The sequence below is a fragment of the Diplotaxodon limnothrissa genome, linkage group LG23 (genome assembly GCF_057381915.1).
Source record: "Diplotaxodon limnothrissa isolate DT_005_m linkage group LG23, D_limnothrissa_male_GT1.1, whole genome shotgun sequence".
Taxonomy (NCBI): domain Eukaryota; kingdom Metazoa; phylum Chordata; class Actinopteri; order Cichliformes; family Cichlidae; genus Diplotaxodon; species Diplotaxodon limnothrissa.
The window spans coordinates 20,979,569-20,995,992 of NC_140617.1; the positions used below are offsets into that span (position 1 = coordinate 20,979,569).

A 16,424-nucleotide genomic window follows, 5' to 3' on the forward strand; every position below is an offset into this window, starting at 1 on the left:
GGTTATAATGTATAAATGTAGTAATTGATCCATGTATTTAAAAAAAAAAAAGAAGTCCAGATGAAGAAGCCACATACAGACTGTTTTGGATGAAAAATGACGTTTATTACAAACACAGAGAGCTGTTAGCAGTCAGTTAGCAGCTGTTAGTTCTGTACAAATAACACTGGTTGATTGGTTAGTTGAGTTTGCCAGTCGGCAACAAGGCTGGGTCTCAAACAGCACCCTATGCCTTTGTAGTGTACTATTTTTCATCCTAAACCTTAGTACACTACCTTTCACCTCAAACCATTCATAGTGCACTGATTTCTAAGCTGTGTGCTATTTCCAAACTTATAACACCTCTATAGTGCACAGTTATCCATCTTAAACCTTTAATCATGGTCCACATTTTATTTTAAGCTTTACTTTGTAGCACCTTCATTGTGAAATACTTTTAACTTTCAAACTCTTCATAATGCACAGCTTTCCACCTGTTGGAGTTCCTTTTGAAATGCTCGGCAATCAAATCGAAACCCTTCTGGTGCACTCCGAGTTCCAAAGTTGTGACCTTGCTCATGTTTTAAGCATTTTGAACACTATAATAATTTTTTTTTTTTTTTTTTTTTGCATTGACAGTTATCACACTGACACAAAATCCTTTGCCAGCTCTGTAAAAGGACCAAAGTGGCATCTGTTTTTAAGGGTCATTCACCTGACGAATGTCATGTTGATGTTAAGTAGCTTGAAGGTCTTTAAGGACTCGATATTAACTTATATTTTAGACAGTCATAATTTGTATTTGCATGTTTATGTGAAGAAGTGGATGTTGGTATTTATAATGACTATTACAAGACATTAACACTGTCTTTTTCTGCTTTTTCACTACAAACTTGGACATTTGTGTAATTTGTTTCCAGTTTCCTGAAAAGGCCTGCTGCTGTTTAGCTGCAAATTAACAAGTATTTTGAAGAAACCAGTTTATCCCCAATTATAAAGGAAAAAGAGTAACTAATCATCATATTCAACATTTTAATAATAATAATAGTAAAAGAAAATTCAGTATCAGGGAGTATGAGAAATAGTTTGTATACTGACATCTGTTTCCTTAAAAAGATGAGAAACAGTAGATTGGTCACACTATACTGTTTTGTTTTACTGTTTCTCTTGTGAGAAATCAGCACTATAGTGTATTATCAGTCTAAAATACTAAAGAAAAGAATTTACACTGCTGAACGGAAGCTCAGATACAGCAGGGATAACCGCTAGCAAGGATGTTTGTTTTTTTTAGAGAACAGTTTATTAACTATTTATTAATAAACAGTTTATTAACTATTTTTCAGCCAGTATACAACAAGCAGACAGGAACGCTTCCCCTCATAATTACAGCCACGAATTACAAACTGTTCAACAAATGTGATAAAATGTTGTGTAATTTGCAGCTAAACGTTAGATTTTTAATATAATATTTAAGAGATTTAACACAAAATTACCCAGTAAAGTAAATGTTGCCAAACAGCGTAATATTTAACCCAAAGTACCATCTTGAACCAGAAAGTTATGGACAATCTGATGTCCACCATTCAGCTTAGAAAAATATTTGAAACAGACTGAATCAAAGCTATGCTGCCAAACATAGTTTGACATTTAGTAGAAAGCCAGGTTTATGTCTAATGAATGTCATAGTCAAGTGCCATCGGTGTGTGTTGCCCTTTAAGAAAACATTAGGTTTCCTTCAAGTCTGTCTTAATATACTAGTCCCAATCACATTCCATATGCACATTAAGAGAAGCTTTAGTAACATATTTTCCTTTGAAACCTGCACAGGAATCAGGTGTTTCTTGGTTTCTGTTGTAGCTTTTTTTTTTTTTTTTTTTTTTTTTTTTTTAAAACCAAAAAAGTTCCCAAACAAATTTAATAATCTGGAAATGCTACAAGCTACCTATTTCATTGGGCATTTATTGTTTACAAATGCAAATACAGTTTAAACAGCTAAATCATAGATGGTTAATAGTTTTGAGATTTGTATTCTGTATTTGATTTCTTGATCCTTAAAAAATGATCCAGAAAGGACAGACTGAGCTTAAGCTATATGCGTATATCACCATATGTTGATGATGTGATTCTGTTTTATTACCAAATTACACAAATCACTTCAAACCCACCCTAAAGGTCCAGCTAAGTGACTTCAAAATAACTAAGGTGAAACCTTGCAGACAGCTACACTATAGTCACCTGTCACTCAACAAGGCCCCACCCCTAATAACGCAAACATTAAGCCTTAATGCAGTTTAAACATGTGAGTTATGAACTAAATTCAGCCCCATACAGTTGTTACAAAGGGGGAAACTAGACCAAAACTGTTTTCTGTAGCAGGCTGAAGTTGGACATTTTAACATGGGGGACTAAGTATAGGGACTCATTTTTGCAGCATCAAGTGGACATTAGAGGAACTGAAAGTTTTGTTAGTGTTATTATAATTCTGCTAACAGAAACCAGAAAGCTGTTGCCAACAGGTTGTACATTTTTAGATCAGTTTAAAGAAGTTATATTAAGATAGACTTGAAAGAACTCAAACTTTTCCTTTAACACCAGTTAAATCATTCATAGTTTGCTTCATAGCTCACTATCCTCCACCCTAACCGCTCTTTAGTGCACCTGACAGGCTGCGCAGCTCCTTAAGGACCGGGGTGTTGTCTGAGAATGGCACCAGAGAAACAGAGAGAGAGAGAGAGGTAGAGAGAGAGAGAGACAGATAGAGAGAGACAGGTAGAGAGCGTGCTGAAGGTTACAGCTTCGGTTTTAGTAGAAACAGACAGTCACAGTAGGTTGGGCTGCTGAGAGACAGACCGGTTCAGTGTCCACAGTACATAGAGTAGCAGTTGGACGTCTGGTCTATATACAGGAATGAGAAATGCATAATCAGAATATCAAACTAACCAAAGCTGAGGCCACCTTGTTGACTGGAGAAAGACAGAGAAGGGGCGGGGCAGGAGGAGGGCGGCAGCAGCTCTGGTTTGCTATAAAAACCAACCAAACGAATAAACAAACAAAAAATGGTGTCACCGCAAACACAACGATTCGTCATGGCAACGCTACACCGGGACACCACCTAACTGTCGGTGGAAAAACACACACACACATAGGACGGCGTTACTAACACACGCACACACACGCTCTCCCTCGCTCTCATGCACACGCACGCAGTTATTAATATGACAAACATTTTCTCTCATTTTTTTTCTCTCTATTAAGGTGAAAAACAGATTCTATTATTCTTAATTATCTTCATAGTAATCTTCATCTGCATCTTCATCATAGCATTGGTGTGTGTATGAAGTGTGTGTGTGTGTGTCCTCAGTCTCTTTATACACACTATTAACAGAACGACGCGTAGAGAACTCAGTTCTGATTGGCTGATAGGTCTTTTTGCCTCTTCTCGTCCAGGAGGCTTTCATTTATTTATTTTTTTGACTGTCTTTTCTTCCTGGAGTCCCCGTCTGGATGGTGGTGATGATGACTGTAATGATGGTCATATGACCTCCCTTCCACTGACCCACGGAGAACAGTTTGTGAAGTCATAAGAGTGGGTTATTGGTTGCTTGGACCCTGACGGCAGCGTCTGATAGAACGAGGTGAAGAGCTGTGTTCTGGCTGAATGTTAAAGCACCAGGAATGAGGGAGGATACTAACAGTACCTGCTGCTGGGAGAGTGTATGTGTGTGTGTGTTTAAAGTCTAAAATGCTGAACAGTAATCAGGGTCTGAAACATGTCAGGAAACCTTCAGAGCATAAATGATGGCAGTGTCTACCTCTCCAGTTCCTAACCCTCTGATGGGTCATAGCACTGTTACATAAAGAGACAACAATGGAAAAAAATGTTAAGGTAGAGATTACTTTGTGAAAGAGAAAACTCTGAGCTGGTCCTGAAATCTGAGCAGGATGCCTGTTGAACTCCTCACCTTTGGGTTTTTTTTTAAGCCTAACTGAGGATGGACACCAAACTCTCTGGAGAGATTTGTTGTCTGTCGTAGGAAAACCTCAGGAGGCCCCCAATAAGAACTGGACCAGCCGAGATTAGTCCATTGACTCTGGAGTCTCTTGACACCATTGACAGTCAAAATGGAGGGAAATGTTACTACTGCTATTTGTGCTGTTTTGCTGAATCGATATGGTTCAACTTTATTACTGAAGAAAGTGATGGAGTCGGTTATGCTTTGGAAGGAAACAGTTTTCCTTATAGTTTCAAACACCGCAATCCACTCACTGTATTTGCATGAGAAACACGAGGCAAATCTTTGCTTTCCATTTGGATTGAGTTCACCACAAAGACCCACTTATATCCCCCACATGTTAACAAGATCCTGAGATTCTACATCAATCAACTACAACTCAAACACTATCTGTCCTTTTCTATTCATAGCCAACTGTGAATAGTGACCAAAGAGAGACCAAGGACCAATATTGGATACGAGGATTCAAGCAGAAGAAATTATAATAGCCCGAAGGGTCTGGACTGGATCAGGATCTTGGTCTTTTGGGACAGGCTCAAAGTAGAGCATCTATTCCACAATGAAAGGATCCACTTGTGGTTCATACATCCAACTAGGATCCCTGTTAAACACCTTCTAGGTGAGGTGTTTAGCAAGTTCAACCTTGCTACCTCTCTGGAGGTGATGCCTGAGGATATTAAGGTCTAGTTTATTCTGCTTAGTCTACTGCTATTGACTGAGAACAATCTTTAGGCATAATCACACCATTCTGGACTTCAAATAAGCTGCAATCAACTTTTTACAAAGATTGTTAGAAATTTTGAGTTAAAACCAAACAACCAACTAGAACACTAATTACACTTTAATTTGTTGATGTCAGGCAAGTATGCTCCAGCTCCACTGTTACACACTTTGAGGATCCATGAAGTTGCTATGGAGGGTTGCCCCTTGGACCCAGATGTAATATTAAGGATATTCTGCAATGCTTAAAACTTTCACATAATTCCTAATGATTGTTTCTGAAAAATCTCATCAGGTGAGAAAATGAGAAAGTGGAGGAGACATATTTTTGTCCAAAGTGTCAGACACGCAGACATTGCCATCGTCATGTTTACCTTTTTGCTGCACAAATATTTCCCAACATGCTTTTGACCCATTTTGCATTTAGTATTTGGAGTGCTGTCATTGTGTTTGTGTATGTACTAATAGTAAACCAGATTCTGACCCTGCTGCCAGTGTGTGTTTGTTCATGTGTAAATGTCAGTGTGTGTTGAGCACGCTGCGTGGCACCCAGCCCTCGGCGGCTGGCGAATCGCTGTTGGCCGGCCGATAGACCAGACTCTGACCCTGCTGGTTGGACGCCAGAATCTGAACCTTCTCCCCCCGAAACACAGAGATCTCATCCTCCCGCACCGCCACGAAGTCCTGCAGCACCAGAACCAGTTCCTGAAGGGTCAAAGGTCATATGGTCTGATGTAAGAAAGTTTTTCAAGAACTTATGGTACACAAGGAAAGTGAAAGGAGGGATTCAAACCTGATCTTCCTGTTCACTGTCAGGAGGAGGCTGAGTTGCGTGACCGTTGGGAGTTGGCGGTGCAGATGGCGGCCTTCCTGATGACAGTGGCCGTGTCACAGAGATCACGCCCTCCTTCCTCTGATACTCAATAGGAGACTGGAGAGCTGTGGGCACAGATTAGATGCAGCATGGATATGCATGAGCTGTTTCAGTGAGATTTAAGGTGATTCATAGAGATCTAGGAATGTTGGAGGGTTGTTCACAAAAATGATACTTTTGATTGATTCAAGGAGTTTTCAAGGAGGTTGTAAGGAAGACATTTTTGGGAAATTTGGAAATTGGATTCATTTGGCATTAAACAAAGATTGAACAGCTTGCAGAGGATTTGAGACTTCGAAAGGTATTCTAAGATTTCAAGGGTGACTTAAGGGGGGTTTACGTTAACACAAGCCCAACGTTACTAACATAACAGAGATGTTTAAGGGTGGTTTGGGGAAATTAAGGCTATTTAAATATGGTTTAAAGATATTTAGGGTAAAACAAAAAGTATTTGAGGAATATGAGAAAGATAATAAAAGATGTTCCATTGAGATTCAGTAGCATTTCAGTTGAATAAGAGATTTCAAAATCAGTGGTGATCCAATGACAATGAAAGGGAATTTTCCAAGGAGAATTAAGGATATTTTAGGACAGGTAACATAATGGATATTTCAGATATTTCAGGAATGTTTTTGACAAGGTTTTTACCTGACAGGAAGTTGTTCTGGGCATCCAGCAGGGAAGCAATGGTCTCTACCCAGGTCATCTTTATGCTGGCAGAAGATGCTTGGAGCGTGAAGCGCTCCGCTGACCCACGAGACCACAACACAAACTTACAGGGATCACCGTCCACGCTGTCCTGCATTGCCAGATAACTCACCTGAACACAAACAATAACACAATTACTCCTAATTCAGACCTCAAGACGGTGTCGAGTCTAAACAGTGCTGACCAGTCTGACCTTTATGCTGTTCTTGAACTGGTATCCTGGGTTGTTGGAGCCTTTGCGCAGCAGTTCGCTAAAGATGATGATCTGCTCGAACAGAAAAACTCTGCGCTCTTTGCTGCGAGACAGAACGCCTCCGTCCTGCTCCCAAACACAGAAAGTCTCCTGCTGCAGCAGCTTCCCCTGAGACGTTAGCTTTCCCTGGAAAGCACGAGGAGGTGAGTGAAGAAAGAAAGACCGATGGATAAGAGTCCAGGTACCCTGCAGCAAACTTTACATTTCCAGGAAATCAGCAAAAGTAAATTGTGTACATGCCTCATATATGTCATTGTTAATTGTTTGTATTGTGCTTTCTACACACATTTCTAATTTTTTTGAATTAATATGTGCCTGAAACAGGTAAATTGCACACAAACTACTTGAGAAGCTGTTGTTGTAGAGCTCGGTAGCAGCACCCACAACAACATTATTATGCCGTGTGTGCTGTTATCAATGTAATATGGTGTTCCTCTGGGTTCTGTTCATTGTCCTTCATCTCTGCGTGGCTCAGTTCTGCTTTTTGTCCATTTTGTGTTAGTAGACCAAAATGGAAACTTAAAATTTGAAATATTATCAAATTTCTTTCAGAGCTTTCAGTGTTAATTAGCATGAAATCAATTATGTTACTATGTTGTCCTAGTGACAACAAATTGCTAACAAAACAAATCAGCCGGACAGGTGGACAGACAGGTGTACCTCGTATCCCTGCAGGCGTCCCAGGTTCATCATGTCATTGCAGCGTTTTGGAACCAATGACATCAGCTCCACCGCTTTCTGTACACAGACCACACACACAGTTACTAAATATTACAAAAGTTTGTGTTAGTCCTCAGGGCGATGATTCACCATCTCGTGTAAATCATTTATAACGATCTTCACTATGCCAGAAGCAGCAGCAGCTCTTTGCTGTCTCCTGCTAGTTGGTTATGAGACAGAAACAGCTGTCTGCTGAAGAACAAAACTCATGTGTTTGTTGTCTTTTAGAGTTTTTTTTTTACAACTCTTAGCAAAGCTTAAAAAATAAATATCTATTTTTTACAAAAAATTTAACAAAGTTTAAAGGTCACAAGAATTTGAATGAAAATATAATAAATTCAGTAAATAAACTGTTTCCCAGAATGCAGATCCTCTGTGCCTTTGTGTATTATCAGAACAGTTTGTGGCACAACACAACTGTTTTTATATTATCAAACTAAAACTGATCAATAACAAAAAACACGAACAAAGCTGTGGTTCAGTTGTTTGATGTTTTTGAAAGTTTATGAGATGATTTACAGAAAAGGAAAGCAAAGAAAAAACTTACCTCAATCTCCTCACAGTCCAGCCCTGCCTTCGACGTATACTTGAGGAAATCCTGATGAACAAACAGAAAAAATATAAGTGTTTGAATTTCAGCCAAAGTCATAGTGTGTCCTTAAAGTGTAACATCAGAAAATATCTTAAAATACACGCTGGTATGATGAACTGATGAGTTTATCTCTGATTTCTCACAAAAAGCTCTACCCAAAAGTACAAAATTTATGCCATTACAAGGAAGGCTGTCATTGTAAACCAATCAGAGCGCACAGGTAATAACTGTTAAGGGAGTTAATAAAACAACCCACACATTTCTTGCCTGAGTTGAGTCCGAAATAATTTCTGAGTCTAATACTAAACCATGTCAAATCGTGGCTAATTTCAAAGACAACATTAGAATGAGTCAATTCAAGTCTTGAGGTCAGCTCCAACTCAAAAACAACAAATCCCAAGTTGCATCCCGAGTTGTGTCCTGAATCAAGTCCCTCAATAAAAGTTAAAAACTCCACCTGACCGAAGTTCTAATCCAAGCCTGGAGCAAGAGCCAATAGGTCTGTGCGATATGATCAAAATCTCGTATCCCGATAGAAGACATTTCTCATCCCGATAACGATATAATTCACAAAATAGTGCATTTTCTGTAAATTCTGTGAATCTCTGGCACTCGACGCGTTTTCAGCTGGGCGTCCTGTACCTGGAGTGGAGTGTTTTGACCGATGCATGAAACTATATTTATTTTTAGTTGTATTTTAAGTTGTATAAGTTGTATTACATGACATGTTGCGAGGAAAAGCCTTTTCTAACGTTTGAGTCTAAGGTTTATTTTGAGCACCTGACGGCTCTTTTTTGCTTCTCATCTGTAAACTCTCTTCATACTTTTTCATGTAATTCTTGCACTGGTAGAAGAAAAAATTCACACTAGTGAAATTTAATTTCTTCATCCGATATATTTTGCCCTGAGAGCCAACCAGTCTATAATCAAGATCAGCACCTCCGGTCAAATTCCAAATTTAGCTTGGTTTTTAGTTTTATGCCATATTTGTCAGGGAAAATACACAAACCCTAATAACCCTAATAATAAAAGAACCTCTGTACCACATTTAGCTACTGGGTAATTGTCTTCTATGGTCTCTGGGCAGATGCATTTTTAAGCAGGATATAAAATACCCAAACTTACTCCACAGATACCAGCAATTCCATTGTAACATTCAGGTTCCACCAAAAATGCATTAAATATATTTTAAAATCAATGTTTCATTTAAGCAGTTAGTGTAAACACAAATCATGTTGACAGGTTCTTCACAGACCTTGAGCAGCAGCTGGTATTTGGTGATTCTCTGGATTGGTTTGATCAGATAATCACTGATGGACATCCTGCAGCTGATCTCATGCTGGATTTCCTACAGACAGACAGGCAGAGACAGAGATAGAAGGTCTGGTTCAGTTTCAGTTTTTGGCAGATTTTTACTATTGTAAGGTCCATTCAAGAACGTGCATTTTAGGAAAGCCTGCTCTTTCGATTTTTTTCCCCCTTTTTTAACTTTTAAGATAGTAATGTTTAAAAAAATCAGGAAAGGAAAAATAAAAGAAACTATTACGGGTTGATTTGATTATTTGTTTATGGCTTGGTGAACTGAAAACAACTTTCCATTGATGTGGATAATAAAGTTATTCGATTCTATTCTATAAGATAATCATTAAAAAAAAAACAACAGAAAAGAATAGCCAAGTATAGAAATGAGAAAAAAAAAGAAAAGCGACGCATTACCTCGAAATAGGTCTCGTACTCAATGACGATGAACTCTGACCTCGGCTTATTCTGACAGTAAACCACATACATGTGTAGACGACGCTCCTGTAAAAAACAAGAAAGTAAAAAAGAAATAGTTGTATTAGGTCTTCAACACATCCTGAGTCAAGTCCCAAGCAAATAACAAGAAGTCCTGAGTTCTGTGATAACTCAAATCCTATGTGCAGACAACAACTCGAGCCAAGTTCAACCTCAGGAGCAAGTCATGAATTTAGAATTGAGCCCCATGTTGTTGTAGCTTCTGAGTTATTCAGCTCATGCTAGACCTTGACTCTCACCAGGTACTGGAACACAAACTTGTTTGGGACCAGCGAGGAGGTTCCCTCTAAGGCAGAAGGGAACAGGAACACACAGACGTAAACAAAGCTCTTAGAACATGTGGTTATCCTAACTGGGCCTTCATCAAATCAGTGAAAATGCAGAGGAAAGAATGCCAGACACCAACTAGGGAGAAACAGAATGACAACAACTTTTTCTGTTCCTGTATCATGTTTATTGGAAATTTTCTCCAAGCATGGCATCCCAGTGCACTTCAGACGTAGTAAATCTAGCAGACAAAAACTGGCTCATTGCAAGGACAAAACTCCTAAAAGCAAGATGAACATCATGGTATGCAGTGCAGTGCAGCAAGGAGGGCCTGGACCCTTTTATAGAAGAAACCAAACAGCCACTCTATAAATGTATGGTACAACATGGAGGAGTCATCTCAACAGGAAAAGACTCACCTGCATTTATAAAACATTGGTCACTCTTTCCAGGAAACCACTTTGGACTAGGAAGACATGTTCCCAGGCACGTCAACCCCCCGCTCACTTCAGTAGGTCACTGATGGTTTGAGGCAAGGTCTCACAGTGGTTTCAGTGGTAACCCCAGATCATGGTAATGATCCACATCTTTGTTCACATCTTAGATCATGTGAATATTCAAATAATCAATTGTGGGTCTAAGCCAGGACAAACAAGTCAAGTCCTAATGCAGGGACAAGCTGAGTCTTAAGTTGACAATTGAGTGAAACTTTGAACAAAGTTCTAAGCTAAGCCATAAAAAGTAATGAGCCAAGTCCTATTTGAATCCTGATTCCTATATCTTGAGACAAAAATAAATAAATTGAGCCCTGAATCTAGTTCTAAATGAAGCCCAAAGTCAAGACAAATGAGTTCTGAGTTGAGTCCCTGAGGTCTCAGGTCAGAGCCATGCTATATATTCTGTTTTGAACAAGTCATTTTGTTTGTAGAACTCACATGTCTGATGAAGAGGTCTGCGAGCAGGTCGTGATTCTGAATACAACGCTCTAACTCCACCAGGAAGAAGCTGAAACAGAAAAACACCCAGTGAGCATCTTTGTGTATATAATGAAGTGTGTTTGTTCACGTGTGCATTTGTGGCACGGACTCGCGGTGCCAGTCGTAGATCTGCTGGATATTGCCGAAAACAATCTTGTCTTTTCCTCTCATCTCCTCTGGAATCCCTCTGACCTCCAGCCGGGACATGAAGCCCTGAGAAACGTCAGCAGAGAACATGTCGTACGTTTAGATTGACATTTGTAGAGTCTTTTGGGTGGAGCGTCAGTAGGTCCTTTCTTTCAGTGTGATGTTTGTGTCTCACCTCAACTATCACTCCCAGATCTTTTACATAGTCCTTCTCTGATTGGACCATCTCATTAACGACAAACCTGCACACAGAACCACAAAATTCAAGTCTCCTTAAAAATGCATTCAAAACTTGGACTTTGTAATAAATTTGGGTTTGTCTTACATGCGTCCTCTTAGTGCTTTGTTTCTCTGCTCCGTGTCTGATTCATTTGATCCCTGATCTGAGTCTAGAGCCTGAAGAAATAGAAAAGGCTGAAATTAAAAGAGTTCTGTGTAACCTCAGAAAACTGTAATCTTTTATTGATGACAAGAAAACAGCGTGAATACTGTACACAGTTTGAAAGCTGAAGGCACCGCCTTGTACTTTTAAATACACTAGGAATCACAAGCAAGCCAGTAATCTGATAGTGTTCTATTGAGGCGATACGTTACTATGAGATCTTTCAGATAAGATGGGGCCTGATCAGTCAAGACCTTATATGTGACGAGAAAGATTTTTAAATATAATTGTGGATACAACAGAGAGCCAATGAAGAGAAGCCATTACAGGAGAAATATGGTCTCACAGTTTTCTTGCTGCAACATTGTGGATAAAATGAAGTCTTTTCAGGGATCTTTTAGGACAGCCTGATAATAATTGCAATAGTCCATCATAGAGGTAACACATATTGAACTAGTTGTTCAGCATCACTCTGAGACAGGATGTTTAGAAATGTAGAAATACAGCAAGAAAAAAAAAACAGTCCGACATCTCTTACAGTGTGCCTTTACGGACATATCGGGTCAAGATTCCTAACAGGAAGCCATGGTAATGCCATCCAGAGTCAGTATCTGCTTAGACACCATGCTTCCAAGGTTTTTAAGACCAAGTTCAGTAACCTCCATTTTTCCAAATTTGGATAAAGGAATTATATGCCATGGAGGCTTTCAGGCCTTGAAGACATGCCTGTAGTTTAATTAATTGATTTGTGTCAACTAGTTTCATAGGTACCTACAGCTGGGTATCAACTCCAACAACGAAAATGTATGCTGTTTCCTAATAATATTACCTGTATGTATACAATGAAAAGTACTGATCCCAACACAAGAACCTACAGAACTCCATGAGTAACTCTCTTTAGTAACACGAAGAAACTGAAATGTACCAGATAGATATGACTCAAACCAGTGCAGGGTATTTATGTAACTATGAGGTCCACTGGCAGGAGACATATGAGGATCACTAGTATCTTCCACTAGTGCTCTATCTGTGCTGCATGCAACTCTGAATCAGGACTGAAAACTCTTCAAATAAACCACTCTTCTGTATAAAAACATTTAGTTTATTTTTGTAGTTATTCAAAAAGTTTTCTGAAGAGGTTTTTTACCTCGTGACTAAAGCAGCAAATACAATATTAAGAAATTTATGCCACATTCATCTTCAGCCATTAAACATTTCTAGCTTTAAACAGAGCCACTCTTACCTCAGGATTGTTAGGGTCTTTGATGATCTGCATTGGGGGTGGTAGAGGGGTGTGGCTTTCTTCCTCTGGCTCCTCCTCCCCACCACTATGCCCTGCCTCCTCCTTCCTCGCCTTCTACATAATTTAAGAAGCAATTAGTTTATGTTATCATTATTACTATTTTGTGTCTTTAACCCATCATTTGGATGGGTGTCTACACACCATTTGCGCATTTCCTGTGAGGGGTGTGGTCATCTCTGTCCTGTTGTCCCGCCTCCTCGTCCTGATTGGCGGTTTCTTCTGTCCATCGGCTTTTCCCTGACTCAGCCTCCGCACCGGACTAGTCAACCAGCGCTGCAGCAACAGTTAATGTAGTTACCGTTATTGATGCCACTGAGTATTGTATCACCAAGGCTACGGTTCATACAGCTGGTACAAATGGGACTAAAAACTCAGGAGTCCAGAGTTACCTGTGATACGAGCTTCATCAATGTCACCCAGCACGTTACAAATGTGGTCATCTGGTTTTAAACTACATTTTAGTTCATAGTGTGCTGATAGGATGTGCTGAGAACTGCATGAATCCAGTCCAAGTTTAAAATATGAAGAGCAATTTGTGGAGATTTTCTTGATCTACAGAAGGTTTTCCACTATCTGTTTTTTAAAAGAGCTTCTCTTAACTATTTAATACACAACATTAAAATAAATTTTGGCTCTTCACCAACAATTTTACTTTTCTTTTATATATTTTTTAACACTCATTTATGCACAAAACAAGATTCAGCTATGATTACACATCAACACTCATACAATTTAGACACAATGATAAAAACTGAGGAAACATTTCCTGTGAGCTAATGCTTCCAACTTTAATAATCCATTACATTTAAAGGGGAGCTATTTAAAGTTACAGTATCAAATGCTCATTTTAACCAAAGTTTCAGATTTCATGTAATGATGTGAACATATGCAAAAGTAAATATTATGAACCCAGAGCTCAATTCTTATGACTGCTCTGAATGCTGTGTTTCCAAAATGACACCTTGGCAGCTCTGGATGCTGCCCCCTCAGCAAGTTTTCAGAAAGACGCCCAAGTAGAAGTAAAAAAGTTTGTGGACTGATGGGAGACAGAAGCTAAAGCAGACTGTCTGAGACACAAATGAACTGCTTTTCTAAGACAAAGAAGGATTATTTTTAGCTGTGAATAATGCAAAGCCACTGGAGTGGAGTCCTAGAATAAAAACAAACACAATAACTCCTCTTTAGTATTTTTGACCATAAACCACAGCATTAACAAATCACAACAAACACACAAAGTGCATATCTGCATTTCCCTTTGAGAATACCAGAGAACCCACAATTAAGATAACTAAAGCCCTCCTCAAGCCGCTTTATGTTAACACATTTGACCCAAATTCTCCCATTTCAGTTCACAGCGAGCTGTTACCTTTAGAGTGTTCCCGGTTCCAGAGCCGCTCCGCTTCGCCCCCGGTGAGCCCACAGCGCCTCCTGCTGGAGCCCCTCCCACTCCAAACACTGTGGGAGAGGTGGCACCTGAGAGAAGAAAAGGCAGGGAGGGGTCAGAGGTGAGTTTTAGTGCTGTCTTTTCTGAGTGCAATGGGTGCTCAGAGTTATTACTGTGGTCTCACTTTGGCTAGTAGTCTGAGTCTGGAGGCCTGAACTTTCAGAGCTGTACAAACTCGACTCTGCAGACACAAAGAAAAACAGATTATCAGTCGAGCAGGGCGATATGACCAAAAATATTTATCACGATATACATTTGAAAATTTGTGATAATGATATAACTGACGATATAATTGACACTAGACAAAATACTTTACAACTCCACAACTTTATTAGTGGAAAAAAAAATCAATGTATTTTCACTAAACCAAGCAGCTGTTTTTTATGTGCATTAAAGTTATATATAAAAAACAATCAGTGAAAATGCAAATTCCTTGCTGACAGTTTAACCAAAAGGCGTTTTACCCATATTCTATCGCAATATTTCATTTTCTTATCGTAGCCCAACATTATACCAGTATTACCGTGAACGGTGTGCTATAGCCCAGCCCTAATTATCAGACTGTTAACAAGAAAAAACTGGACTGGAAATACCAGAAGGTGTGAGGTTAAATGAGAAAAACAGAAACTACTGTGAAGCCCGAAAGACACAAATAACACAGTTTCTTCTTCTTCTTTAGCAGAAGACTAAAAATTGTTGTATTAGGTTATATGAACACTTCTGGAAATCTAATTTCATGCTTTTTAAGCCCTCAACAAGGAAAATTTAACAACCTTAACTCAGCAAAAAAGCATGCACACCAGTCATGAAAGATAGTTGGTTTCTTTGAAGTAAGGAGGTATGAGGGACTTACTGATAGCTAGTTACCCTAGCTTAATTTAATTTTAATAGAATCTTTCGTTTAAACCTGAAGTTTAAAGTGATTCACAAGTAAAACCCTAAACCACACAGAAAAGTGAGCAAAATAACAAAAAGGCACAGAGACAGGACTCACAAAGAACCTGACGAATGAATGAATAAACTATTAGCATAAAACTACAAACACAAACAAAAAAATCTCAAAAATTACAACTACAGGCTGTAAAAAAAATCAAGTGCATTACAATATGATTTTGAAAACAGATCAATAAAATAATATTACATGTAAATATATGTGAGCATCTATGACTTAAAAGTTAATGCTTAACTTGTGAAAGTACAAAAACCTGCAAAATAAACAATAAATAAATATACAAACTGAGATTAAAAGAATCCAGTATGTTCAGCACACATGAAATAATGAATAAAAGTGATTAAAGATAACTCCATTAATAACAATTAATACATGCAGACACACTGATTATGATAGATTAGAACTGATATTTATTTTAATGACTTAAAATCAGCCGTAGAGTAGGTGTGTGGTATATTTAGATATACGCTGCCTTATTTGACCTCAGACAAGTTGTTACAACACTTTGCAGCCAGCAGAGCCCACTGACGGCAGCGTTTTACCTCAGAACAATTGAACTCCTGCTGCCTCCGCTTCGGTGAACCACTAAATAACAGTATTTAGTGCAAGTAGTTCTGACACATGAGATCTACTGGAATCAATATTTTACTGTAGAAAGAAGAGTTTGGGCACAAAGACTTCTTTGAGGGTGTTGTTTGAAGTTTTTCCTTTAGTTTATGTTTGAATGAGAATAATTAAATATTCAAAACGACCCTGGTGGAATTTTCCTTTCATAACTAAGAAGCAGCTTCATGTAGTTATCTTGCATTGTGTCTAAGACTAAAGTTTATTTAATTCTTACGTAATGGGACAATGTTCACTACATTTACTGTACCCCAAACTAAAGTCAATAGTTAATTATTTCTTTTTTATGGCCGTCACTGAGAGCAGACAACCTTCTGATGACATTTTTCAAGACTTCCCGTCAGTGTTTCCATGTTCTGATTCATGCACGTGTATCAGATAATAACAGCAGCCCACGTCAGGAGGTTGGTGGTGTCGGGGCAAATCATTTCAGATTTTCAGAGACCCGAGTTCGAATCATACACACAACAGATTTTTACAAATAATTTGTATTTTTGCAAGAATGTTATTTTGTTACATGTAACAAAATGTAAAATGTTACTTTTTAATGGAATCTGGTCAAATGAAATACATTCAGGTTACACTGAGCACATTTTCCTTAAAGAGTGAGCATTTGAATAAATAAATATTTGACTGATTTTGTGTATTTCAGTTGTGTTTTACCCAGAATTA

At 38.6% G+C, this 16,424-nt stretch overlaps 1 protein-coding gene across 3 annotated transcripts in view; it reads right to left on the reverse strand.

Moving 5' to 3' along the window:
• Window positions 1-4,852: 4,852 nt before the first annotated feature.
• The window catches only part of LOC146607974 (kalirin-like), a 53,246-nt gene continuing 41,674 nt past the window's right edge, over window positions 4,853-16,424 (reverse strand). For all 3 annotated transcript variants that reach the window (XM_085348449.1, XM_085348450.1, XM_085348448.1), the window contains 16 exons: window positions 14,301-14,357; window positions 14,099-14,205; window positions 12,874-13,005; window positions 12,673-12,786; window positions 11,373-11,443; window positions 11,223-11,289; window positions 11,010-11,113; window positions 10,859-10,928; window positions 9,576-9,662; window positions 9,115-9,207; window positions 7,815-7,865; window positions 7,208-7,285; window positions 6,488-6,673; window positions 6,235-6,406; window positions 5,506-5,651; window positions 4,853-5,417 (listed from right to left, as the gene is read on the reverse strand). In XM_085348449.1, the coding sequence (XP_085204575.1) occupies window positions 5,232-5,417; window positions 5,506-5,651; window positions 6,235-6,406; window positions 6,488-6,673; window positions 7,208-7,285; window positions 7,815-7,865; window positions 9,115-9,207; window positions 9,576-9,662; window positions 10,859-10,928; window positions 11,010-11,113; window positions 11,223-11,289; window positions 11,373-11,443; window positions 12,673-12,786; window positions 12,874-13,005; window positions 14,099-14,205; window positions 14,301-14,357 (1,721 nt within the window). In that variant the 3' untranslated portion in view covers window positions 4,853-5,231. The remainder of the gene's footprint in view (window positions 5,418-5,505; window positions 5,652-6,234; window positions 6,407-6,487; window positions 6,674-7,207; window positions 7,286-7,814; window positions 7,866-9,114; window positions 9,208-9,575; window positions 9,663-10,858; window positions 10,929-11,009; window positions 11,114-11,222; window positions 11,290-11,372; window positions 11,444-12,672; window positions 12,787-12,873; window positions 13,006-14,098; window positions 14,206-14,300; window positions 14,358-16,424) is intronic.